Source organism: Vigna angularis, chromosome 1 (assembly GCF_016808095.1).
Source record: "Vigna angularis cultivar LongXiaoDou No.4 chromosome 1, ASM1680809v1, whole genome shotgun sequence".
Taxonomy (NCBI): domain Eukaryota; kingdom Viridiplantae; phylum Streptophyta; class Magnoliopsida; order Fabales; family Fabaceae; genus Vigna; species Vigna angularis.
Genome location: NC_068970.1, coordinates 12,064,022 through 12,084,344, shown reverse-complemented (window position 1 = coordinate 12,084,344; position 20,323 = coordinate 12,064,022). Strand labels below are relative to the sequence as shown.

Genomic DNA, 20,323 nt, shown 5'->3' with positions numbered 1-20,323 from the left:
AAGGAAAAATCTTTAGCTATGGAGTTTCTTCTTCTTCTTTTTCACAAAGTTACTCTTTTAATGCAGTTGCTTTTGTATTTTACTATTTTTGCATTCTGATAAAAATATTCAATTCATATTTTGTATACATTTTGAATTAAAAGTATTCTGTAGCACAGAACACCAATAAAAACTTGTGTCAGGTTATATTCAATTGTTTGTTCTTTGACCTTTAATCTGTTCAAAACAAGTTTTCCGTTGTCTTTTAATTTTTATCATTGCTTTTTTTTCTCCTTTTCAAAAATGTTAAAAGTACTTTCTAATCCACATCTAAAAACTACATCATTATTATTAGTTACAGTACATTAAAAACAATAACAATTTTACATGTTTTATTTATTTAATATGCACGTTCTTATTTATAAGATCTAAAGATTTTAACGTTGATGTGACTTTTCAAATAAATATGAAAGTCTTCTTAAATAGAATACATAATAACAAATAACTTTATGATAGCATTATTGTATACAGGATCTCTAATTTCTCTATTACAACATTTCTCGCTGAGTGAATGAACAGAGACTTTAATTACTAGTGGAAGTAGATTTTATCCTGTGAAAAAACGATCAAGTTATTAGTAGAATCTGTGTAATTGTGGAAGCAGAAACTATAAGATATATTAATGAATGGTGCATTGGTTTAACATGAATGAACGTGTTACAGTGCATGCATGTCAATGTTTTGGTAGTTCTTTTCCTGCCAAAAAGGACTTAAAAAGAGTGTAAGCTCGTTTTGGCTGAAACAAAGGAACTTCATGGCCAGCTCCTCTTACTGTTGCAAATGTTAGACCATTATACACCTCTGTCCATCCACCAACCTAATAAGAAACCACATATGTTAACCTCAGCGTCAAACATGGTACTTGTAATATGCATGTTTTATGGTCTTCAAATATAGTTAATTAACTGTAATACCTGTCCACCAGAGTACCATGGATACCAACGAGTTTTGATGCTTAGGTTAAGGTGGTTCAGAGAAAACCTCGTGGCAGTCACTGGAACCACAGAATCTGTGTCCCCGCTGTGTTATAGCAAAACCAAAACAGTGTTTGTGAGTTTCTATATTATGCAGATATATCAAGTGTATATATATCTGCATAGTCATACAATATTTCAAAGCTTCTTGATTCTTATTATGCTGATGCTGCTATAAGAAGGAGCTTAGGTTATGCATGTAGGGAGGGTCTAGGTTATCAGACAAAATTCTATGCTAAAAAGTAAAGATGAAGGAAAATGAAATTTTCACATCCAACAAAATTTTACACCTATTTAACATTATTTTTTTTTACAAATATAAAATTTCTTTTTTGTTATGACTATTTTATCTCTCAAGTAGGTTATTAAATAGTAATTATTTTTTCAAAGAATAATTCTAAATCTCAATATTTTCTTATTTCTTTTGTATTTTATTTTATATTTTAAAGACATAATAATGTCTTTTTTATGCAATAATTTTTTTCACAGAGTTGGTACATTTTATAAAGTAGTATGATGGTTTTTAAGAAAAATTAAAATCAGAGACTGTAAGCAATGAGCAAACAAAGTATCATATTATTTTTATTTTTTATTTATAATAAACCTATTTTAAAGTTAATCAATAATAATGAGTCTCTTTTATATATATATATATATATATATATATATATATATATATATATATATATATATATATTGTCTCCACTCATTTTAATTACAAGAATCGAATAAAAAATATGGTACTAAAACATTTGAAGTTTTCTACGAATTTCAAAGGATGTCAAACTTTGAATAGGTCGTGAATGAGATGAAGATAAATACTTTCATAAAATATATATGAAATAATTGAAACTATTTTTTATTTAACGATTATGACTATATTTGTATGTAAATAAACGATTTAAAACCGTACCTGAATACCCATATTTTCAATCCTGCACCAGTTAACTCTTTGTATATAGGCAGCACAGAAATTTCAGAATCCTTCCAATTCTTTAGGAGCACTTCACTGTGCAACAAACCAAAGGCATATTGAAACTTGTAAATTCATACAATTTAGATGAACTGAGTTTTTATTTCAATTTATTCAAAGTAAAATATTTAGTTTCTGCTATAACAGTAAAACTTAGTAAAAAAACCAAACCTGCAAGCAGTCCATTTGTAAGGAATGTCGGTAACATTTGCATGCATTGCTTTCTGCACTTCCGGAAGGTTATAGTATTTCTCTGCATAATTTTCAGTGCACGGATCATATCCTGAAATCATATGAAGATTCTTGAATCGTATGTGTTTGACAGTATTGTTCTGTGATGTTGGGCACGTTGGGGTATAGATGCTGTACTGATCTATTTTTCCAAATTCATAGTTAACTGCATAACTATAAGCATCATCACATTTTTTAGATGTTTCTTCTGAAGTGAAATTGCAGTACTTGAGGATGGATTTGTAGGACTGATCGGATATCATAGAATGGCTCCACCAATATGTGATGGTTCCAATCCCATCATTGTAGCTATCAGTCACAGCATTTCCCACCTGTAGTTTCATATTACAAGCAAAGTGCGTTGTATTACTAAACGAAAGATGTAATTTTGATCCTTAGCATATATATTGAGTGAAAAAGAATTGACTTACGATGAACCCTTTGAGATTAATAATTTGGGGATTCTTTTTATTATAGTCATGGATTGTCTTAGCCAACTGGGGGACGTAGTGCCCTAAAGCATAAAATATTAACACCAAATGTCAGATCAAGATTTTCAGACATTAATTTAAAGTTGCTAGTTCAAGTACCTGCATAGCTCTCCCCAGCAATGTAAAACTCCCTATATTTATACTGTGGAAACCTTGACATCCATCTGATTAGGAAAATCAGTGCATCCTGAGCTGTGTTACAAATTTGAAATTCTTAGGATAGAATAACAGTGGTTATGAAAATGGTGACAAACTCCCTTAAATTCAACAGCACTTCAGATTTACTTATACCTGTTCTTTTGTCCCCTGAAGTTTTGAGATCAGAGCTGGTATTTGTGTATGAGAAGCCAACACCAGCAGGCGATTCGAGAAAAAGAATATTTGCTTCTGAAAACCAATTTGAAAAAAGAAAGAAAATTGTGTTTTCATTATATATCGTCATTCTGAAAGGTGGTAGCATGGATGAAAAGAGAAATCTTAATAAAAACATGTGCTACATTTGTAAACGATGTGAATTACAAATCCTATGTAGTGAAGTGACCCAGTTTACTAATAATGAGAGTTGATTCAATGGCCATTACCTCTGTTCCATGCATCTGGGTTGAGATATAGAGAAGATCCAGTTTTGTTTACACGGAATGGCCCAATTTCCTCTGATGCACCGTATGCTACCGATGAGCATCCAGGCCCTGCACCAGAAATGTAAAAGTTATCAGTTCACTGTGATTTCACACATGCAAGAGCAATTATGCAGATGCCCTTTTGTGTATTGAGGAAACTAATGTTTGATACTTAGTTTCATTGCCATGTTTTACTTGAAGCTTTAAGGTTGTATATTCAGCCATACTTAAGACATACACTAAGAAAATTACTACACAAACTTGCATCATCCTAGTCAACTGATATGGATATGCAAGTGCTGTGTGGAAATCCTTATAATACCTACCACATTCTCTAATTAAGCCATAAAGTTTTCGGCCTTAAATTTCAACCATTATAACTTTTTGGTTTGTTGTCTAATACAGTTTCAGACGAGTGTGGGGAAAGTTCTAAAACTTTCTGGTCCCAGAATTTGGATGGGACGGGACCACAGTAGCATTTTGTAGCATTACCAAGTCTTGACTTTCTTTTGAAAATTTTGTCTTTGTCAGATGGGGTTTCATTAATGATTATACCAACAATACCTTTTGATTACTTAAGGTTTTTGTTTTAAAAAATTGCAACCACAGCTTAAAGATACTATTAAAAAAAAGTAATACTTTGTTCATATATATAAATATATATATATATATATATTGATTAGTAATTCAGATATGACATGTATATTAGTTTGCATACACAAGTAAAATGTAAATTTTAAAAATATTTAAGTAGATGTTTTTCAAAATAATAAATTATATATTAAAAAAGTTTAGTTTAATTTATACTAGCTATAAGGGTTTATTTATAATATAAAATGAATTAAAATGTGAAACATGAATATATTTTTATATAGTGTTTGTATAAATACTTTTACTGTTTTAAGTAATTGGAGATAATCCTACACGTGATTAAAGTAATTATTAAAAAAATAATGAATTTAATGCCATAATAATAATTCATGAATTAATTGAGGTAAACTTTATCCTGAACTCCAATTAAATTCTGAAAACGTATAATTTAGAAAATAAATGAAAAGGTCAAACAACTCTGGTTGAATAGTGGATTTCAAGAAAAATAAGAAATGCCCAAAAAATTTTGAGAGAGACAGGTACCCAAAAAAGGGATAATTAATGAGAAAATAAGCATCTTTTGAAGGTACAAAATGGATAATTAATGAGTTGCTGTTGTTTCTGTTTGGTTTTCTACCTAAAATACAAAGAGGGAACAAAAAGGTTTTGTTTTTTCTTGGGTAAAGTATGGAATAGGTTCTTCCAAACAGGGAATATATGTCAGAAATGGCACAAAATAGATACAGACAGAGTTAGATCACGAGGTCACACATGGGTCACCCTAGTTTTTTTTTTTCCTTATTATTTTTGGCTCTATTTTTCTTTTGTTTTCTCCAACTGTGCAGAAAGACTTCTGCTTTTTCTTGAAGTGCTTGTTCTCATTTTTTCTTCCTCCGAATCAGTGGAAGATGGTAGAAGAAAACACAGTTATTTTTTAGCAAAAGAGAAAAGGAAGAGAAGGGAAATAGTGAAGATTGTAAAGTCAAGCGTGACAGAGAGGTAGATGGGTGCATTAATAGACCAATCTAGATAGGGTTGGTCATTTCAGAGAACGGTCAACACTCAACATGTGCAATAGTGTAAGGTTTTTCCTTAATGGTTCAGCAAAGTACAAAATCACGGAAACACAAGCTATCAACACTTCAAAAATATGCAACGCTTCATGGAATACTGAACAACTTAATTACGCAAACCTACCAGAAAACTTCAGTTGTAAATATGCATAAACCAGAGTTTAATTTTCAAAATCCTTACAACTTACTTCAATTTCAGTTAACTTAATGTTGTCTTATACCGAATGTTCAACACCCTTTGGATTTTACTACAATTCATCTGTCAAATGAAATGTTCGATCGTTTTGGTTAGAAAAGCCTACTGTGTTTAGGCAGTTCTTGTGATTCTTAGCTGGTGCATGCAATAACAATTCATTTCCTCATTAACTTGCAAAGCTTTTGAGGATGCACGAAACCTTCTGCTAAGCACATACAGTTAAATCGCCAACATAAATATAATATCTTTCTAGGGTAATACATATGTAGACTAAACAGCAGTTACTGTTTATGTTGTTTCTTCCAATGATAATTATAGCTTTATTTCTATAATTTGTGTGGTATAAACTAACAGAATGAAACTCTAACTTGTATTGTAGTCAAAGGTGGAAAGAAATATGTATCTTCAACTGACAGTGCCTCGAAAAGAAAAGAAAAAGTAGGTAGAATTGAAGGTGAGGAGTTAAAGCTCTCCCTCACACACACACAATATATGTAGATATACATATACATACATATATATATATATATATATATATATGTATGTGTATATATATATATAGAATCATAGACTAACCTCCATTGAGCCACAGAACAAGAGGCTTATTCTGAGGAGAAGAGGGAGATTCAGTGAGCCAGTAGAAGAGTGCTCGACCATGTTGCTCGTTCACAGTGACATAACCTGAGAACTGAGAGAATGCCACACGTGGCTGCCCTGGAAGTGCTGAGATCCGATCTTGTTCTTGCTGTTTTGGCACAGCAGCAGCAGCAACAAGGGAAGAAAATACAAAGATTGATAATAAGCACAGGAAGAAGGCATGAACCTTCCTTTGGAATGCCATCATTATTTTGCACTCTAATTTAAATTTGTAGCTATATATTAATAGCACACGCCAGAGGGGTTTAAGGGCAAGTAGAATTTATATATATTTAATATGTTCTCCCTCTCCCTCTTTCTCTCAGTCTATATTTCTCTGCTAAGTACTAGTAAGACTCTAAAACTGTTGTTTGTACTAGATCTATATATAGAGAGAGAAAAGAGATGGGAAGGGTAGTAGTAGCTATAGCCAGAATTATATATGCAAGACAGCTTATATATATGTATATATATATATATATATATAGGCATACGATCATGGAACTGTTGAGGATGTTGATACCTCAATTATAAGGTACTCCTCATAGGGTGGACTCGGTTGCATTACTAAAGACAACTTGCATGCCAACTTGGATATGAAGAGAGAGAGTGAGAGAGTAGTACAAGGCAACTGAAACTTTAATCAGATACCCATGCCCGATGAGAACAAATTAGAAAACAAACATATATAAATACATAGTATGCATATTGCTTTCTCCGACCCTCCCTCTCTTAATCTCAATCTCAATCTCAAATGACCATTCAAAGTTTTCAAATGAATGGCCATCAGTATCACACATATGTTACATATTCTCACTTCTAGATTTTTTGGGGTTATGCTCATAAACTGGTAAAAAGTTTTAGAGTCACTGTTTTTCAAAATTATACAAGTTAGACTCAATGTGGCATAGATCAGTCTTGTATAAATGTTTCTAAATTGTAGATGAAAACTCTCTCTCGGTACTCGCAGAATAACATATGAAATTCTGTCTTATGCTTTAAAACCTTAAATCAGTAGCCAGTTGTGTCATCAATGTTGTTTGTTGATACATATAATATGGTTTTCTGAGAGAAGTTTTTTTCTCTCTTTCCTTTGCTAAGGATGCAGTGCAATGATATATCCAATATAGCCGGCTACAGTTCGCTCTGTGTTTGACTGAAATATAATAAACAACACTAAAAACTATATAGAGACAGCACACAATTGGGTGAAACTATAAGGTATACTCCAGTTGCTTCATTGATTAAGCTTCATTTTGACTAAGTTTCAATGAAATAGATATAAAAGTTGGATTGGAAGATTGTGTAACATGAGGTAGCTTAGCGATAACTTCAACCTCCTGAAGCCAGCTAACTAATGGTGTTGAATGAATGAAGAATTATTTTATCTGTGGTTTTGGAAGAGAGTGAAGAATAGTTTATTCGATGTTGACCAGGTGATAGTTAGAATGGAAAAGAGGGAGAACGAGTGTGCGGTGCATTAAGTTCTTTGTTCTGAGGCTTAAAGGAGACCTAAAAATCCACCTAATAAACTGTTTTTATCGTTTTATCACGGGACAAAAACTTGAGGAAAATGTCTTTTTTTAACAATTTTTTTAAATAAGTACGTATTTTTCCGTTTGAAATATATAAACCAATAAAATAATTATACATAATTTATTGTCAAAAAATTATTAAAAAATGTTATTAAATGGTCCAAAACTTTATTTATTACTAATTAATACTATGATTTTAATATCAGATTTTGTCTCTAAATACGAGATTTTATCACTAATCGAGACTTTATCATTAATTGATTACAAAATTTTATCACTAGTCAATGCTAAATTTTAAAATAATTGTGTTAGAGGTTTCACATCGATTAGAGATAAAATCATTTTATAGTGTATACACGTATGTGTACAGACAAATTTTGTGAGATTAAATTAAATTTAAAATTTATAATTTAACATAATATTAAAGTTATAGATTTTAGTCTATTTCAAACTGGCAATTAATATCTAATCCTATATTCCGTAATAAACATAAATTTTATTCTACAAATCGATTATGTAAGATTAAATAAGACTTAAAATTCCTTTTTATTTTAAGACGATGCAGACTTCCATCGTAAACATGGGTTCCTTGACATATAAGACAGTGGTTGGAGGTGGCCCCAACCCTTTTTGCAACCATTAAGTTGAGGGCTCACAAGAAAACGCTAGCTCTTGTCGCCTCACTTTTGTTCCAGAGTGCTGTTACTGATGCTGCAAGACTCATAAATGTTGCACGCTATTATTTTCTCAAACAAAATTCCAATCATACATTCAATACAAAAACTACTAAATCAATTTTACTTTTCACCCCTCATGGCTCAAAGTTAAGTTTCAATACTTTAATTGAATTTTTATTAAATTCTTTTTCTTATTTAATACTTAAAACTTTCATATTTTTTAATTCAGTTTTTTCTTTAATTTTTCTATTAATTAATTATTGATCATTTGACTTCACGTGTTAAAAAAATATAGGTTTTTTTATTGGTTCAAGATGATATTATGTTTTACGTAAAACGACAAATCACATATTGAATAAAGAAAACGGTCTCATTAATCTACACAACCACTTTGTTATCTTATATCACTTTTATATTAATTTTGAAATTTCATATTTCTTAGACAAAAATAAAATAAAATAACTAGACGAGAAGTTATCTAATTAAAATAAATAAATAATAGATTCGTTGAAAAATATTAAATTTTAAATACTTAGTAAAAAAATAATATTACCTCAAATTTATAAAAACTGTTAAATTTAATTAAGTCTTTTACCAAAAAATGTCATATATAGTTATTATTGAGTAACTAAATTCTTTTCTCCTCACTTTTTTTCCAATCAATCGTGTAAAAAACTAATTTATTTCCATTTAACGAGTAAATTAATAGCTAATTAAAAGTTTTTTATTACATGATGGTGGCTTCCTAAGTCTTAAATATGTACTTGTTGAACAACATTTTTTTTATTTATAAAAAGAAACATAAATTCGTCCGATGGCTGTTGATATACTATAGTCTTATAAGTATTGGAATGTAATAATGCAAAAAAGGTGTTGTTAGTTCTTAAAATTCGTCCGATGGCTGGCCTTCTTTAAATTATACATTTTCATATTTTAAATTTGTATACTATATTAATTTCATAATAAATATATTTTTAATTTTTAATATGTTAAATATAATTAGGCTAAAACTGAGAAAATGGCTTAATTACATTCATAATTAATATGTTAAATTTTTAATTATATATTTTTAAGATTGAGTTAGTTGTCATCATCATTCCATAAATCAACTCTAAAAAAAATTACAGATTACTAACAAAATACAATCCATGAATAATAACAAAAAATTTAAAGATGAATCACAAAATTCCTCCATAATTATTAATGATGACACTTTTGTCTATAAATATTTATCGATAATTATTGTTATATTTGGTAAATGTTGCAATTTAAATTTTTTTTCTTCATTCTCTCCCTCCCTTCACCTTTTTCTTTTTCTTTATATTTCTCTTATTATTTCTCCTCTTCTCATTCACCCACCCCCCTCCTCTTCCTTACACCCCTCCACCGTGGTCATCTTCTCGTGTGACTCTTTCTCTTTCTCTCCTTCCAACTCTCGCGGTCATTACACCACCGTCGTCATCGCATTATTGTCATCACACATTTTCTTTCTCTTTTTCTTTTGATTATATTTATCATATTTCTTGTATTCTTCATTATCTTATTTTTCTCATTCATTTCTTTTTAATATATAAAAATAAAATTTCATCAAAGTTAACGAAAAAATTATTGCTCATTTTATTAACGAATTTATCGATAGAAAAATTTGTTGGTAGTATAAATTACAAATTATTAATGAAATTTATTAATAAAATACTTTATTGATAGAACTATCTATTATTAATAGAAATATTTATTAGTAATTTTAATAATAAAATTCATTAGTAAATTTTGTTAATAAATTTGAGTTTACTTACGAAATTATTTTTGTCGATAAAAATAATCCTAATAATGAAAATTTTCTTCTCGATGTATATGAGAATTTCTTGTATCAAAGTTTTATGAATGCATGTCTTGTTGGGGTATAAAAAGCATAAAAGTATCACAACTAAAGTTTTTATATATCTTTAAATTATCTCCTCGATAAAAACTCATCAATATTATATACATTTAAGGATTATTATTATATGATTATTTTATATAAAATTAGTAACATATAATAGTATAAATAATAAAAAATAATTTGAATTTTTGTATGTACACTATATAATAATAGTAGTAGTAATTATTATTGTTTATTGTTACTTCGTTGTAATTTCAAAACCAAAATAATTCTTGTAAATTAATCAAATAATGAAAATACACATACATGAATATTTTAGTTAAATCGATCAAGTATTCTGAGATCATCTCGGTTCTAATATGTGAGACAACTTATATATGTTCTCGACCACCTTAAGATGTTACAAACGAAGGACAATATTGTGTCGGTCTCATTATAAGCAACAATATGTCGTCCTAGTTACAGATGAGACAATGTTGATTTTGTTATTTTTAGTAGACAAACTAATTTTAGTAACTTACAAATAAAAATCAATAAATAAAAACCTATAAACCTAGTATTTAATATAAATAACACTAATCACAAGCTAATTAATATTTTTTGTCATTACCTTTATTTGGAGTGAAGTTGTAATTTGGATTGCAAGAGCATTTAATTTAAAAAGACAAAGAAGAGTAATATCTAATTTAATACTTAAAGGAATTTAAATGATTAAAAAAAATCTCATTATGCAATTGTAATTATATATATATATATATATATATATATATATATATATATATATATATTATCTTTTCAAAATTCCATATAATTTTTTTAATAAGATAAAGGTAAACGATATATTTTTAACAATAAATAAATAAGTGATGAATATAATGTATGAAAGATATCACTGTGATATTTTTCCAACAGCAACGATAGAAAAAGAAAAAAATAGTATATTAATATGAGAATCTCTACAGAAAATTAATATGAAGTTCGCTTAAATATTTTTTGTCTAAAAAGTTCGTTCTACAGCTAATAAAAATTTAGCAAACTAATCTTATTATATTTGTTATCTTATTTATGGGATTCCGTATAACCTTTCATACTTAAATTTTTCTATTTCCATCTTCATTTTAAAAGAACTGAGGCAAATTTGATTCTTTTACCGAAATAGTTCCCGACTTTAATTTTAACATAAATTTTGAAGCAGAGAGAAACTTATTTTATCAGATTTTACTAAATCAAACCACAAGACCTAACCAATGTTCAAACCAAACAATTGTCAATATGTTGTTGAAAATATAATGAAAATGATAAAAAAAAATCAGTCAAATTGTAACTTTAAATGTTATCTTAAAATTGAAATAATAACGGTTTTAAAATGATAAAGTTTACAGATTTAAAAGACAAAACAAAAGTAAAAGATTATTATAAATCTTATAAATAAAAGGAAGAAGGGTAGTTTGAAAAATAATATCTGTCTAACCTTTTTAGAGAAAAATCAACCTCGAAACGACGTCGGCTTAGACGGTCCTAGTCAACGACGGCGTGCGCGGTTTCCACCGGCTCTGGAATCAATCAATCTAGCACGTGTCAGTGCGTGTTCCATCATCTTCTGCATTTCCCGTCTCCTCCACAAACCTAACCCATCTTTTCCATTTTTTTTTTCAATTTCCCAAATCAGAAAAAACCTATCTCAGACTGTTTGTGGCATTGCAGTGATCAAAGATGTTGGAGCAATTACTGATATTCACGCGCGGAGGCTTGATCCTCTGGACCTGCAACCACTTCACCAATGCCCTCAAGGGGTCTCCGATCGACACGTTGATCCGATCGTGCCTCCTGGAGGAGCGATCCGGTGCGGCGAGCTTCACCTACGACGCACCTGGAGCTTCCTACTGCCTCAAATGGACCTTCCACAATGACCTCGGCCTCGTCTTCGTCGCCGTCTACCAGCGCATCCTCCACCTCCTTTACGTCGATGATCTACTCGCCGCCGTCAAGCGCGAATTCTCTGGCCTATATCAACCCCAAAAAACCGAATACCGAGATTTTGACGAGATCTTCCGCCAGCTGCAGATCGAGGTCGAGGCACGCGCCGAGAATTTGAAGAAAACGAATCCCCTCCCCGCGGTGGCTCCTCAAAGGAAACAGCAAAACGGCACGTGGCAGGGGGAAGGGAAAAACGCTGGGACAGAAAAAAAGAGTGACGGGGATGGTGATGGGAAGAAAGGGCGTAGAATTGAGAATGATGGTTTTGTTGTAGCTAAGAATAATTCTAATGCTAACTTGAAGAGTAGTGGTAATGGTAGTGTGAATATTGGGAAAGAGAACGAGAGTGCTAATATAGGGGCTTTTGATGTAAATAGGCTGCAGAAGCTTAAAGGAAAAGGGGGCAATGGAAACGGGAATGGGAAGAAGAAAGAGGCTGTTGTTGCTGCCAAGGCTGAACCAAAAAAGGTGGTTAAGAAAAACAGGGTTTGGGATGATTCCCCTCCGCAAACCAAACTGGACTTTACGGATCACCTTGATGGGGAGGGAGATGGGGATAAAAAGGTTGACTTTCTGGCTAAAGAACAAGGGGAGAGTATGATGGATAAAGAAGAGGTTCTTAGCAGTGATAGCGAGGTTGAAGATGATGATGATGATACTGGGAAGGATAGCAAGCCTGAGGCTAAGAAAAAGGGTTGGTTTTCATCTATGTTCCAGAGGTAGGATTTCATTGCATATGTCGTGAAAATATGAAATTTGTCTTTACTTATTATATATTTCATTTGTTTTATTATTGTGTTTCATTTGCTTTATAATTACTGCTTTATATATTACTGGTTTGGTGGCGTGGTTCTTGAAAAATTATATATGAGCTTGCTGTACATTGGATTTTTCTACTTTTCTGTGACTATTTTGCTGTTTGTGTCATTGTTGCCTTTACACCGATACCTGGAGAATTGGATTGTTTTGATGATTATCCCTGTGATCTGGTACTGGTGACAAAAGTTATGTGATATATTTTATTGAGTAGGAACCTTGTGGATATTGATTTTGACACGTTAATGTGTAATACGTGATCTCTCTTCAAGATACACATTCATTGGCAAGATGCACAGTGATTGGTGTTAAGAAATTTAGGAAAGGAGTTGGAGGTGGGATCATAAATTGTTGGGGGAAAAGGTTAATGGAATGAAATAAATTGAGAGTTATTCGTGGTCATACTTCTAATAGAGAACTATGTGGCATTTTGAATTAAGTTCCGTTTTTCTAAATCTAGGAATGCTGCCCAGTTTCCATTTTCCTTTTGCTGGTATAGACTGGTTTGATGAAGCTTATTGTGTTGTTTTGATGCAAATAACTTGCACCTGCTTTTATTTTTAGTACTTCTTTGCAAATTCCTTCTTTAAACTCGAGTGACTTATAAGAATATTCATGTGCATCTTTATGCCCAGTATTGCTGGAAAGGCCAATTTGGAGAAGTCGGATTTGGAACCGGCTTTGAAAGCTCTGAAGGACAGACTCATGACCAAGAATGTGGTATGCATCTATCCTCGACATAGTTAATATATAAATGGTTATCAATTGTTCTATTTTTTTCTTGTTACCAAACTTGCTAATTTTGTTTACATTTTGTGTCTCTTGTAGGCCGAGGAAATAGCTGAGAAACTATGTGAGTCTGTGGCAGCAAGTCTTGAAGGCAAAAAACTTGGTTCATTTACAAGGATATCTTCAACAGTGCATGTGCGTTACTATCCTTGAGCTGTTAACATGTGATACTGGCTTTTTCTTTATATTTATTCCTTAACATTCATACTAATGCTATGGTTTGAAAAATGAATGCAGACAGCAATGGAAGATGCACTTGTTCGTATTTTAACCCCAAGGCGATCTATTGACATATTGAGGGATGTGCATACTGCCAAGGAGCAAAGGAAACCATATGTGGTTGTGTTTGTTGGAGTTAATGGAGTTGGAAAATCTACTAATTTGGCTAAGGTACAGAAAAATCATATTATTTTCTCCTATATATTTAAAATTCCATTAGTTGGACCTGCTTTTTTTAACCAGATATTCTATTTTGTGCATTTGTGTAGGTTGCTTACTGGCTTCTGCAACACAACACTAGTGTCATGATGGCTGCGTGTGATACATTTCGATCGGGAGCTGTTGAGCAGCTGCGGACACATGCACGTAGACTTCAGGTTTATACTGACTTTACTGCTAAGAGATTAATGCATGTACACATACATTCACACACCCATACCTAACCCCCCCCCCCCCCCCCCCCACCCCCACACACACACACACATGTTATATATATATATATCATGATTAGTCATTGGAAACATGTAGTCTTAGAAGAAAATTTCCTTTTCAGATCCCTATATTTGAGAAGGGCTATGAGAAAGATCCTGCCGTTGTGGCAAAAGAAGCAATTCAGGAAGCTTCACGCAATGGTTCAGATGTGGTTCTTGTTGATACAGCTGGCCGAATGCAGGTAATTATTGCAGTTATTGTTATTGTCAAGTGCTTGGTGATTTTTTGAGCGTTGTACAAAGGGACTGCTACGATTTTTTATCCCAATTTTAGGTTCCTATGATGAGCTCTGTATTTATTTCTTTGTATTTTGTATACTGGAATAGCATACTACCCTTGTTTTAGGTTGAAATCTGTTAGTCTGCTTTATTTAGCTGTCATCAATGGAATTTATTTCAATGGTTTATCTGACGTGTCACTGCTGGCTTTCAGGATAATGAACCATTGATGAGGGCTCTGTCAAAGCTCATCAACCTCAACAATCCTGACCTTGTCTTATTTGTTGGAGAAGCACTGGTTGGTAATGATGCAGTTGATCAGCTTTCGAAATTCAACCAGGTTTGGTTCTACATCATATTTGTGCTACCACATTGTTTGTTTTTCTTGCCTACATCTCAGTTATTGAAAATCTATTTCATTGCAGAAATTAGCGGACCTCTCAACATCTCCCACACCTAGATTGATAGATGGGATCTTGCTCACCAAATTTGACACTATTGACGATAAGGTACTATGGTTCAACAAGGAAGTGAAATTTCTGCTTACCATTTCGATCTTGGTGAAAATTTATTGACATGTTTCCTTTGTCAGGTGGGAGCTGCACTTTCAATGGTTTATGTATCTGGGGCTCCAGTGATGTTTGTGGGCTGTGGACAGTCCTATACCGACCTCAAGAAACTGAACGTCAAGTCAATTGTGAAGACGCTGCTTAAATGAGGGATCAAAATATGTCTCATGAATGTTTCTGTTGGATGAGTAACTTGATTATCCCCAATATCCCATCATTGCTTTGTAAGACAATATTGGAGACAAGTTTGTTGTTATTGCTAAACTTCTTTCCTCTTTCCATCAATAGAATGACGTGTTTAACTATGTATCATGTCTTATTTAATTTTCCTCAACTTAATAAGTTTATAGTCCATGCACAGATCATTCAAATATTCATAGCGTGTTTTTGTCAGATTTTGTTGATGTGATTTTCCTCTACCCACTTCTAATGTTTTATTCTGATTGTTAGAAATTGGTGTACTTGTGTTATATACTTAAAAGCCCAAACAATTGACCATTTGTGTCACACACGAGTTAAGATTAAACAACTTCATCCCAAATGAAGCAACGTAACTTGGTCTATTTTGACTTATATCATGCCGGAAAATGGATTATTACGGGCCAGAATTCCTTTTTTGATTAATCTTTGAAGAACAAAAAGTCGGAACATATTGACTCTTGTATAATTGTACGTTATAACTCCATTTAGTATGGTTAGTTATATTAGAACAATAAATTAATTTGCACTCATCAATACCACTAAAGTATTTTTATAAATCAAATAAATTGTGATTTTATTATATACTGTTTATAAAAAAATATTTGAAAAATAGCCATGGATTCACAAGAAAACATACTACTTATTTATTTATTAACATGCATTAATGTTTCTACAAAATAATTTATGTATAACAATAAACTATTTTACTTTACCAATACACTTATTTAATTTTTTGCAAGTGTTTTGTAGATAATTAAATTTATTCAAATATATCATTAATTGTTCTTTTAGCAAGTTATTAATGATAAAATGAGAAATTATAAAATTAATAAAACACAACATATCTGTCTTAAACTTTTATATATATATATATATATATTATTAATACAGTTATAACAAAAATAACCATAACAATAAATATATGTAAAGTAATTAATGATAATTATTAGACGATTAAGAAGAAAACTTTGTTGTATCATTGTCTTTCATCAAAGATGCTTTAACACCTACATTTCATTTGTTCACACCAATAAGGTAATCATCACAAAAGAAACAATATATACACAAGAAAACACCAAAGAAGCAATAGGGTAAGCTAATGTGCTAAAGAGTTTTCATAAAACAAACATATAATTATTATCATACATCACTCATTCATAAAAACAATCATATCACATATGAAGACTCGTACTAGATTCAATTATTCACATAAAGCATTGATGTGAAATCTCTGGGGTCTACACTTGTAGTGGCTTCTATTGCTTTGTAGAGTCATTGCCAATGGATTTCACCATATTACACACAAGGTTAGTCTACTAACATCTTTGACTAAGGTAAAATCTTTAGACTGGGACCTCGTGCACCTCTTATCATAGACCTCCATTCTACTCTACCTGAGCTTAAATGGTTATTAGAGTGACATAATAACCTCCAATGTCTAAACTCCCACATCAATGCTTACACTAATGAAATGCTATCATAAAATCTCCCCTCGAGATCCATGAAATTATGTCAAACACATATACAATACTCATCATCATTAGTCAATGAGCTCTCTGACTTTGCCTTCGTCCAACGACTATATTCTCGTCCAACAACTATTTTCTCACCTAACAACCGCCAAGTTAGTAGTTCTCTTTAGCTTTTACTTTGCCCAACGAGTATATTCTCGCTCAACAATTGCCAAATTAGTAGTTCTTTGACTTTAGCTTTGCCCAATGAGTATATTCTTACCCAACGAGTTTGCAAAATTCTACAAAACATAATTATGCACATTTATGTCATTCCAACCTTGCAAATTCAATAAAACAACCAACACAAATGCCAAAACATACCAAATATCATATTATACACTGCTAAATGACTCAATTCATCTAGATTGTAATATTAACAAACAACATACCTAATTTCAAAATACAATTCATATAAGCCAAATTAAATCCTAACTCAACTCTACATATTATATTTCATCAGACAACTCAATTACACAAACAACATAACGTACAAGCATACAATTATCAATTTAAAGGTATCTATTAGTTAAAAATAGTGTAATTAGTTTTCCTTGCCTGACTAATACATAACAAGATCCTAACTAGCAAAACTCTTCCCAACTTGCAAGATGTTCTATCTACACATAAAAATATCACAAGAATGATAAAGACATACCGTTATGATCACTCTTTAACAGAGATTCATATAAATGACTAAAATGACACATACACGTGAAAAAAGACTCACATACAACTAATAATAGAAAATAACCAAGAAAAAGATTTAAACTCAATTAACACAAACAAATAAAATGATGAGTCCAAACTGAAAATATCACCACAAAAAGAAAAAAACTATTATGAATAAATTAAATAATTATAGAAAAATATTTTTAGAACAATTATGTATTTTAAAATAATAAAATTCGTTTATAACAAAACTATTTATATTAAAACTTTTTAATATTAAAATAATTAAATCTCATTATTTTTAAATAATCATTTCTAAATTTTTACATTATCAATCAAGTTTTAAGTTATATAACTTTTTTTATTGACAGGTTAAATAAAATCAAAATTAATCATTGTATATACATGAAGTATACATTTTTATTTAATACATTAATTTTATATTATATTTAAAAGGCACTGCTTGCAAAATATGTACAAATTACTTATTAATATATAGACTGAAATTAATTAACTAGTTTACAAAACTAATTTAAATAGATTCAGCAATATACAACTTACTTTAAACTTTACTGGAATATTACTTTTTTAATTGATATTAAATAAATTTAATTCATAAAATTAACTAATAATAATGTACATTTATGTTTTTGACAACAAAAGTGTACCTACAAAAATAAATGATAAAAGCTTTTTTTATTCTAACGGCAGGTGAACGACCTGTCCAATCAGTCACACTTTAGTTAATATATATTTTTATTTAAGTTTTAAGTTTGTGATATATTTAGATATTTTTAATCGAGTTTATAATAAAAAAAGTTATTTTGTTGAATATTTAAAATCGGGATATTTTTTTACTGGGTTTGTCGTTTTATTTTACCGTTGTTAATTGACACGATTATATGAATATTATTTTATGTTGTTATTACTTACTAGTTGTTTACATAGAAGATAAACACACGATTTAATTAAGTTTTAAATTCATAATAAATTTAAACATTTGTAATTAATTCTCAAGTAAAAATTATATTCAATAATTAAAATCTTTATATTTTTCATTTATGTTTATTGTCGTAAATTGAAGTGTCGTGATTGTTTGATTATGTTACAAGCAAAAAAGCCATGAACTTGAAAAACAAGAAAAATAAAATTTTCACTTAGTTGATTTGATTTTCTTTTTTAATAAAATTAAAAGTCAAAGACTTAATTAAAAAGTATAATTTTTTAAATATTTAATACTTTTTTTAAAATATACATTCAATTGAAAACCTTAAATATCAAAATTTAATACTTAATTTTTTAAAACTTTAATATTTATATTATTCATTTTTAAGTTATTATTATTAGGGATCTTAAGCACTACTCAGCATGGTTTATTGCATGTCTAAAATACCTATAGTCAAAATCTTGCTCTCATTTAATTAAAACAAAAAGGACATATATTACTTATATTAAATAATATTGGTATATATGTAACATGTTAGAGCTCCTTATGTGACCACCACATTAGCATGTCTAAACCTGCATAAGTATAAATCTATCTTATACAATATTTGTTTTTATAACATTTTTAAAATAGTTTTTAGTTCTCCGATAAAAACATGCTTAAAGTACAAACAGGTAAATTAAATTAATTGTAAAATTATATTTGAAAAGAAAATTTAAATAAATATTATAAATTCATGTTAATTTTTATTAATATTAAAAATGATCTTTAATGAACTATGATTTTGTTTCAATAAATTATAATTTTGTTTTGAAAAAAGACATTGATTAGTCGTCTTTATTTTTTTAATAATTAGTTGATTTCTATCACTTACAATCAATCGTGTTTTAAGAACAATTAAATGGAGTGGTCTTATTATCCATTCAAAAATAAATAAATAAAAATTAATTACAATAATTTAATACTACAAAAAAGTTAAAAAAAATTAAATTAAAATTATGATACATCTTAACCTAAATTATTTTATTAATAAATAAAATAATTAATTCTTAAGTTTGATTAAAATCTTATGTCCCTTTTTCATCGTTAATGATGAAGTTTAATTTTTATAGTATTATTAGGGTAAAAAGGTTATACTAAGCAATTAATGATAAATCATTAGAAAAATACTTTTGTTTTTAAACGTGTTTCTATGTATACTTTTGATCAAACGAATATTCCTATATGTGTATACAGATAGTTTGATGCTCAATTGTTTAAAAATATGTATTCTTTTTTTCTATCTCTATTTAAACATTCTTCATCTTTTCTACAGCTAGAATTGGAAGATGCTAATTTATATTTTTATCTTTTGTTAAAACCAATTTTATTAATATGATTGAACTTAATTAAAATTGAGATTATATAATATATGAGATCATTTTAAACTGACTTGTTAACACAATATATATGTTAAAATAAATTACACGAATAAAAATATATATATAATGTTATTATTTATTTAGTCGTGAGAAGTTATATATGTAATCCATAGTTTTTAAACTAGGTATGAAATTATATTGTAATGTATAGTATGAAAGTATATATGTTATAATTATTAGCATGTGGCATTTGGGATTGTGATAAGTCACTAAAAGGGAACATGATATTGCCTCTACTTTCAAACGAAATAGCAGTAACTCCTCACGAAAATCAACAGTTATATATATTATGAATATTAAAAGAGACCATCCATGTTTTTTCTATATTTTAGAAAAATTATAATGGTGTTAATATAATAGTAAATATTAAATAATATCTGATATATTATGTGGTTAGAAAAGAAAAATAATAGCAATAATTGTAGAATTATAATAAAATACACATTATTTATGCAGACCAAAATAAGTTACCACCCCTTAATGTAACGAGTTAAGGCATGGAATTTTAAATTACATGTTTGTTGTGTTTGAACAAATTTGGTAAACAGTTTAATTAAATGCTTATATAATAAAC

The 20,323-nt window shown here is 29.8% G+C and overlaps 2 protein-coding genes across 3 annotated transcripts; one reads left to right on the top strand and one right to left on the bottom strand.

Moving 5' to 3' along the window:
* Positions 1 to 440: 440 nt before the first annotated feature.
* Positions 441 to 6,276, bottom strand: LOC108344809 (serine carboxypeptidase 24). The gene is made up of 9 exons (XM_017583313.2): positions 5,765 to 6,276; positions 3,290 to 3,397; positions 3,000 to 3,095; positions 2,808 to 2,900; positions 2,649 to 2,731; positions 2,158 to 2,549; positions 1,927 to 2,022; positions 954 to 1,059; positions 441 to 856 (listed from the first exon to the last, which is right to left on the bottom strand). Exons 1-9 carry the CDS (start codon positions 6,030 to 6,032, stop codon positions 713 to 715), a joined length of 1,386 nt encoding a protein of 461 aa, XP_017438802.1. The 5' UTR covers positions 6,033 to 6,276; the 3' UTR covers positions 441 to 712.
* A 5,099-nt stretch (positions 6,277 to 11,375) lies between these two features.
* Positions 11,376 to 15,303, top strand: LOC108344782 (uncharacterized). Of its 2 annotated transcripts, XM_052879728.1 has the most exons (10): positions 11,388 to 11,499; positions 11,623 to 12,614; positions 13,347 to 13,431; positions 13,540 to 13,635; positions 13,738 to 13,890; positions 13,989 to 14,096; positions 14,273 to 14,392; positions 14,644 to 14,769; positions 14,855 to 14,938; positions 15,022 to 15,303. In XM_052879728.1, the coding sequence occupies exons 2-10, from the start codon at positions 11,632 to 11,634 to the stop codon at positions 15,145 to 15,147; spliced, it is 1,881 nt and encodes a 626-aa protein (XP_052735688.1). In that variant the 5' UTR covers positions 11,388 to 11,499; positions 11,623 to 11,631; the 3' UTR covers positions 15,148 to 15,303. The 2 variants fall into 2 exon arrangements, with proteins under 2 accessions (XP_052735686.1, XP_052735688.1); XM_052879726.1 differs by having other exon boundaries at positions 11,376 to 12,614.
* Positions 15,304 to 20,323: the final 5,020 nt, after the last annotated feature.